The 7904-nt window shown below is 38.3% G+C and overlaps 1 protein-coding gene across 1 annotated transcript; it reads left to right on the forward strand.

Annotated features, from left to right (window-relative positions):
• Positions 1–627: 627 nt before the first annotated feature.
• Positions 628–1372, forward strand: LOC133034286 (uncharacterized). Its single transcript, XM_061109339.1, has 3 exons — positions 628–896; positions 977–1165; positions 1267–1372. Exons 1-3 carry the CDS (start codon positions 643–645, stop codon positions 1370–1372), a joined length of 549 nt encoding a protein of 182 aa, XP_060965322.1. The 5' UTR covers positions 628–642.
• Positions 1373–7904: the final 6532 nt, after the last annotated feature.

A 7904-nucleotide genomic window follows, 5' to 3' on the forward strand; every position in this document is an offset into this window, starting at 1 on the left:
TCTGAACTGAAGGAGTCATATTATTCCGCTGCACCCATTGTAAGGTTTTCTAACTTTATATGTGTTTATTTTCATTGTTTTAGAATCCATATTAGGTTGTTAATCCAACATACTTGTTAGTAAATCTAGATCCTGGTAAAATAATTTACAACAGGTATGATCAAAGTTCACTGCCAGGAGTACGATGATTCACATGCCCGGATTATGGTTTCGGAAATCCTGGAAGAGGACGCTGAAATCCCAGTCCCAATTGAAGAGTGCAGATATGTTAGGGGACGTATACCAGATGTTTCTTCCTTGGCCTAAACACTTAATTTTAACAACCGAGGTAACTTCTCAACTCAAATTAATTATTAATGATTATTGGAGTTTGAATATCTTCAATATTCATCCGTAGTGAAGTAGGTTCTGCGAATATATGTGCTGCGGTGGGATGGATGAACAAACTACTGTTATATATGTGTTATTTGTCGTTATACAGCCATGTTCAAAATTTTTGGGGTCATTCAATTACAACCGTTATGCTGCCGAAATTTCGGTAGAATTTGGATAAAATTTGATATATATATTATGTTCTGTTTTGTTTAGGGTCCACACGCTCAACCGCCCTCAAGACGTGATGCGTTAAAGGGGAAAGCTCCGATGCTTTCTCCACAAGGCCGTGGTGCACGGGAAGATGACTTGTTCACGGAAGAGAAGATGGCGTTGATCCCTAATTCGCTAAAATGGATGATTCATGAATTCCTGAGGCTCAAAGATAAACGTGATATAATCACAATTCCTGTCCCCCAAGGATTCATTGCACCGCGTACCCAGATCACGTTATCTGGAGAGGATTTGCAGCAGGTTGCTACGTGTGACTACATCGGCAACCAGGGAATGCTGTTTGGAATGATGTATACCCTTCTTTAATCTAATTAACCTTATATCAAATTATAGTTAAATTATTATAAGACACTAACAATTTTTTTGGCAGGCACATATGGGAGAGCATCAACGGTCTGAGAAAAATTTTCAAGTTTTACGACCCAGAGCTTCTCATAGTGCATGGGATCAACGATGAAGAAAAGAGTCAGTCTTTTGACGATGCGGCAAGACGATTGGCTAATTGGTTATCATTAATGAACAACAACCACCAAATGTTCTTTATTCCTTGGAATATCGGGTAAACTTTATTAAATTCTTTAGTGCTAATTGTTCATTTCTATATTATGTCTTCAAATTAATTTTATACTATCTTACTTATATTCCAATATAATTTTCTAGGATGCATTGGACGCTAGTGGTGGTTATGCCAAGGAAAATTATCCATTTAAACCCTATAAGCGGCCGCCCAATTCTCGAAGTAATAGAACAAATGATTGGAAGGTAATAATTTAATGACTTCTTATGTAACGAATTTAAATTAACTAACGAATTGAAATGCTAATATAATTTTCCCCAAACAGGGCATTCATGTATATAGGGAACGCATGTGAGTATCTTGGCCCGTGGCAAGGAATTAACCAAGCAAACTGTCCAAGACAACCTAAAAGCCAAGAATGCGGTTTTTATGTTTTGAAATATATCACCGACATCGTCGCACGTGCCAACCCCAGTCGTTACATACAAGATCAAAAAGCTGTAAGTTTTAATTATTGATTATAGTATATAAATTCTATAATAACAAATATATAATATACATATACATAAACTAATATAAATTTTTAATTTTTTTAACAGTTTGGGGGTAAGAAGCAATATGATCCAAAAGCAGAATTGTTACCACTACAGCGAAAGTGGATCGAACAATTGATGGCGGTGATTCACGGTGACGATTGAGGTTGAAAGGTCGAAGAATTTTTCTTCATTATGTAATTTTTATAAATTAACTTGTAGTTAGATTTATTAACTTATTAATATTTTTAACTAATTTTACATTCGTGTTTGTGTAATATTTAATTACTTTTATGAAATTAAATTATGCATTTTACCCAAATTTAAATAATATTTAATTTACTTTTTAAAAAATAAATATGTAATTTAAATTAAATAAAATAATATATAAATTAATAAATATATAATTAAAATGTAATTAAAATTACATAATTAAATTAAAAAAAATGAAAAAACTAAAATTCGCGTACCTATGGCGTCGGTTGCTACGCCACATATGGCGTCGGTTATTGGCTAGGAACCGACGCCATAGGTACCCCTATGGCGTCGGTTCCCAGCTAATAACTGACGCCATAGGGGTACATATGGCGTCGGTTCATATAAACCCTTTAGCGTCGCCCTGATCAGCGTCGGTAGCGAATTTCACAAAAATCGACGCTGAAAGGGCTTAAAAACCGCCTCTAAAGGGGGTTTTGTAGTAGTGTTATAATTAGTAGAAACAAAATAAAACACATAACTGTAAACATGACAAAAAAATACAAATTACTAAGACATTTTTATTGAGTATTATTAAGTTTAGCTTTGTAAAGTTAGTTGAGTTACTTAATTGTGAGCTGTCCTTGAGTGAGTTAGTTAGTTTGTAGCTATATATATATATATTTTGACGTAATTTTGTAGCTATATTTAGTTTGTTATAACTGTTTTTAGCTACTGCTGGTTATTGACGGTAAGAATTCGTCAACTAACTTATGGCTGGAAAATTAACTTGAGCTTTAGGTTAAGAATTATAATGAAGAAGAAGATGAAAGACATACCCACATTACGACCTTAAAATGGAGAGAATAGTGCAGTAAATTCTTATTACTTTCTATATAGTTTTACAAGCATGATTTTCCAACCCCCTTCACATTTGAGATGGGGGTATTTCTAGGCTGTAATGGCCTAGAGATAGTTTGCACCTCGTTGCCTTGTCTGGTGTCAAGTGGTCCCTGGTTGCAGGAGGGTGGTTGCAGTGTGTGGTCTCTAGGTACACGTCCGTGGTCCTGCATGCATGGTTGTCCCCAAGTACATGCGTGTGGTCCTCGGTTGCATGTGGGGTGGTCCCCGGCTATAGGTTGTAGGAGAGTGGTTGCAGCGTACTGTTGGTTATGTCTTCCGGCCTCGTAGGTCCATTATCGCCGCTACTTGTACCACCTTGCTCTTAGTCTTCAGAAGGCGTAGTTGTACGCTCTTCCCTTGCACGCCTTGTCCTTTGATTCCTCTCCCAATGTCATTCTTGTCATCATGTATTCACCTCTCTCCTTATTCTCACACCCCAAACACGTTCACACAATGCACACAACGACTCGCATGCAAGGCCCCCCATGGGCTTGCATGCGAGCCCCCAATCCCAAGCACATAACACACGCACACACACGACTCGTATGCGAGTCCCCATCCCCTCGCCCCTAGACATGCTCACCACACAACACATACTCACGTCTTGCATGAAAGCCCCATAAGGGCTCACATGCAAGTCCCCATCCCCTCGCACCAAGACACGCGCACCCCTTCCCCCTCACACGGCTCGCACGCCCTACACCACTCATCCACGGCTCGCATGCAAGCCCCACGTGGGCTCGCATGCAAGCCCCTATGCACTCGCTCCAACATTCCCCTGCACATGTAGGCACATAGCACCTATCCGCACATGTATAGCCTCTTATTCTTTTGCCTGCGCTCTCGTCATTGGATCACTAAGGTGTTGGAAATTATTTTACCAGGATCTTAGATCTACTCACAAGTATGTTGATTAACACCCTAAATATGAACTTTCTAAAACGATGAAATAAACACATATAAAGTTTAGGAAACCTTACATTGGGTGTAGCGGAATAATATGAATCCTTCTGTTCAGATATCTAGCCCTTGATTCCTTTCTGTAGCAGAGCATTATCAATATCTGAACCTGGATCTCTTTCTCTGATTCTTTGATGCTAAAACTCCTTCTTGCTGAAAGTCTTTCTTCACGATCTTCCTCACTACGATTGAGGTATCACTTGCTGTGTGTGGGCACTACTCTCACACTAAGAATTTCGAAATTCAAGAGGAAGAAGAGAGAGAGGGAGTGGTCGGCCAAAGATAGGGAGAGAGAAGGCTCAGTTTTTTCTGAATGAAAAGTCAGAAGAAAAGTGTAGAAATTTAGTGTAAATTTCCTGAAGCCTTCAATATCTATTTATAGCATTCCACTAGGGTTAGGTTTGAATTATTTGGCATTAAAATAATGAAAATATCAGTTTGAAAAACCATCCCAAGTGGTCGGCCATGTAGTGTAATGGGCCTTACTTGGATTTTGCAGTTTTCACAAATTTTATTTCTATTTTCTCAAAAACGCCAATTTTCAAATTCAACCATTTAAATGCCAATTCTAACTATTTAATAACTATAAATAATTATTAAATAATATTGTCATTTATCATATTTATTAATTGAACCATACAAAGTATCATAATTAACAAATATGCCCATAAAACTCTTTCTTTACAATTTCGCCCTTACTTAGTGAAAAATTCACAAATAGGCATAGTATAATTTGAGAATTATAATTGATTAATCAAAACCAATTATATGACTCTTACAAGAAATATTATCTCAACTAGTGGGGGGACCATGGGTCTATATAACAGGGCTTCCAATAAGCAGATCAAGAATTTATAACCTAAATTCACTAACTTATTAATTCTTCGTTGAATCCACACATAGAACTTAGAATTGCACTCTGAGTATATAGAATGCTCTATATGTTCCACCATATAGACACATCATTAGTTATCCATTGTTATAATCCTAATTTGATCAATGATCCTCTATATGAATGATCTACACTGTAAAGGGATTAGATTACCGTTACACCCTACAATGTATTTAATCCTTAAAACACTTAACCCCGTATAAATGATATTTCAGCTTATGTGAAATGAGATCTCCACCATTTATTTTTGTTTGGTCAAGCTCGAAGAAGATCATCCTTTACTTACTATTCGCCAGATAGAAGCTATAGATTCCATGTTTATGTTAGCGCTCCCACTCAATTTCACTACCGTGTTCCCAAAATGTACGTATCACCCTGACCCAAAAGTAGGTTTAACTAACAAATCAAAGAACACGAATAGCCTCTCGAGATTGAGCCTAATAATAACAGGATTAAGATCATTTGATCTAGGATCAACTAGGCGATATTGACTTGAATAGATATTACGGTAAGTTTAATAAATCTAAGTCAAAGTTCAATATCGGTCCCTTCCGATGCATACTCCATGCATCCAACCCGAGCTTTACTTTAACCAATGCTCTGGAAAGAACATAGCATTTCTCCATATGCAAGTAAACTCTTGTTGTAGATTATCATATCAGTAAAACCCTGTGTCTGATAAATCTAGGAAATTTTATTCACATCGTCATGTTTACTTTCCAATGTGTTGATAGCACAATAAACAGGATCAAGTATGTGAAAAGGGTTTCAGATGAATTCATACATTATGCACATATAATCATGAAATAAATCATGTGAACCATGCAATTTTAAATGTTATTTCTGATCTATATTAATAAGTAAATCTGATTATATTGAAATGAGTTTTATTTAGGGCATACAACCGAAACATAAGGGACTAAACTAGAATAGCACGGGTGCTCCACCGCTGGTCAAACGGATGTTCCACCACTTGCATAAAGGCTCCACGACCCACACAAATGCTCCACGGCTCACCCAACAGCTCATGTGCTCGCACAATAGTCAATGGGCTCGCACAATAGCCATGGACTCGCACAACAACCCATGGGCTCGCACAATAGCCATGGGCTCGCATACAAAGTTGTCACAATTCAATAGTCTTAGTATTTTGGCCATAACTCTCTCGATACATATTGAAATTGAACAATTCAAGATGTGTTGAAAAGATGAGAAAGAGTCCTATGAATCTTATGTTTATGACAAGATCTAATTCTGAACAAATCAGTATAAAAATCCTCCAATAATTGTAACATATTATGGTTGTCTTACTACTCTACCCATGAGTTGTTACGGGGTTGAACTCCGAGTTGCACGGATATACCCCGAGACTTGCAAGCATGGAATCTAAAGACTAATCTTGAAAATCAACTCTATTGATTTTAGGGGTTAACACTTGCCCCCAGTCTACAAGAATTCTTTAAGTGTTCTTATTGACTGAGTGAGTTGGGGAATTTGCCTTGACGTAGTGTGAGATCCTCTTGGTTTTCTTCGAGGCAGTGTCTTCTTTGTATTAGGGACTTCCCTTGCTTGAACCTTACATCGTGCCAATATGTTGGTGTAATGAATTTTCCTTGTCTTGGCTGGCCTTTTTTCTCTGTTTCCCCTTTTTTAATCGAGCGATCTCATCCCTCATGTGATTGAGCAAAAGTTTTACTCAACATTGGTTGAACGACTCTGAGGATCGCTCTTTGGCCCAACAACTTTCGTAATTGGCATTGGCCGAGCGACTCTAGAGATCTCTCTTTGGCCAAGCCATTTTTGTAATTGGCATTGGCCGAAAAACTCTGGGGTCACTCTTTGGCCAAGCTATTTTCATATCTGGCATTGGTCAAGCGACTCTAGGGTCACTCTTTGGCCAAGCCATTTTTGTAACTGGTGTTGGTCGAGCGACTCTGGGTTCACTCTTTAGCCAAGCCATTTTTGTAATCAGCGTTGGCTGAGTGACTCTAGGGTCACTCTTTCGCCAAGCCATTTTCGTAGCGCTGTTGGCCGAGTGACTCTTGGGTGACTCTTTGGCCAAGCCATTTTCGCAATTAGCATTGGCTGAGCGACTCTAGGGTCCCTCTTTGGCCAAGCGATTTTTCTGTTGTGGTAAGCAATCATCCATTTGAGGGAGTACGGTTCTTTGAGCAATCTCAACCTCTTATTATTTCCTCATCCTTTTACTAGGATGGGAGGGAGCTTGTAGTACTTAATTGTGCTACCCTCTTGATTGGAAAATGTTTGCTTACTCCTTAGAGGTGTCGCTCTCGTTTTAGCGTTATGCCATGAGTGTCCTTGTTTATTTGAAAAATTTCCCCCTTTCTCTCTTTTTTTGTGCCCCCAAGTGTCCAACATCATCCACTTTGACTCGGAAGCCCACCTGAGTGCCTTCTTTGATTTATTATAGCACACTAAAAGCAAACCTGCTGTCACCATGAACTTCTTCTTGCTTAGGGGAACATTACCTAGATGGATATCTTGGATATTTATTTTTATGGGTTGTATAGCAGAGGCTTTACTTGAATGTACGAGCATTGGGGTCATTGTCTAGTAGACCCTGTAGGGTTCTGGCAAGCTTCATAAAGTACATTTGCTTCTGTCTGTTTCCAAGACTCAGTTTCCTTCCTCAATGTAGATATATCTTTCCACTATCTTGTAGAAGTCTTCAATGTCATCCAATTTTCTTTTCAACATATTCCCCCATAATCTACTCCCAAGGCGTATTCCAGCAAGTATGGCAAAATTATGTTCATCGTTGGACATTCTTCCTACCTTGGTGACTTCGGCATTAAAGCTTTGGATGTACCCCCTTAAGCCTTCTTTCCTACCTTGCTTTACATTGGTGATACTCATTATAGGCATAATGTAATCACTCGGCGCTTGATGTTGTTGAAGGAATTCTTCCAAAAAAAATTTCCAGGATATAATTGCTCCTGGTCCAAACCTCTTAAACCACTTATATGTGACCCCTCTAAGCGTAACCACAAAGCATTAGCACCTTACCTTATGGGAGACTTTTACATCTTCATTAGCTCATTAAAAGAGGACAATACCATCATATGGCATCATGGAGGGCTCCTTGAAAATGGGTGGAAATGATTCCATTTGAATTTCCCTTGAGAAAGAGGATTCCTTGTCGAGTTCATCATCCTCCAAATCTTCCATTGATGTTGTAACCATCCTTTGACGTAGATCATGTTGGGTTTTATGCCCTAAATAAATCCCCATTTCAATGTAATCCAGATTATTCAATATCAATAAAGTAACAGAAGTA

This window comes from Cannabis sativa, chromosome 2 (assembly GCF_029168945.1).
Source record: "Cannabis sativa cultivar Pink pepper isolate KNU-18-1 chromosome 2, ASM2916894v1, whole genome shotgun sequence".
NCBI classification, from domain to species: Eukaryota; Viridiplantae; Streptophyta; class Magnoliopsida; order Rosales; family Cannabaceae; genus Cannabis; species Cannabis sativa.

What these genes read in the sequence shown, in the direction of transcription:
- LOC133034286 (XM_061109339.1), top strand. Translation starts at nt 643, where the DNA reads ATGCTTTCTCCACAAGGCCGTGGTGCACGGGAAGATGACTTGTTCACG. An exon ending in GGAATGCTGTTTGGAATGAT is followed by an intron (nt 897 to 976) that starts GTATACCCTTCT and finishes TTTTTTTGGCAG; the next exon opens with GCACATATGGGAGAGCATCA. An exon ending in TTTATTCCTTGGAATATCGG is followed by an intron (nt 1,166 to 1,266) that starts GTAAACTTTATT and finishes ATAATTTTCTAG; the next exon opens with GATGCATTGGACGCTAGTGG.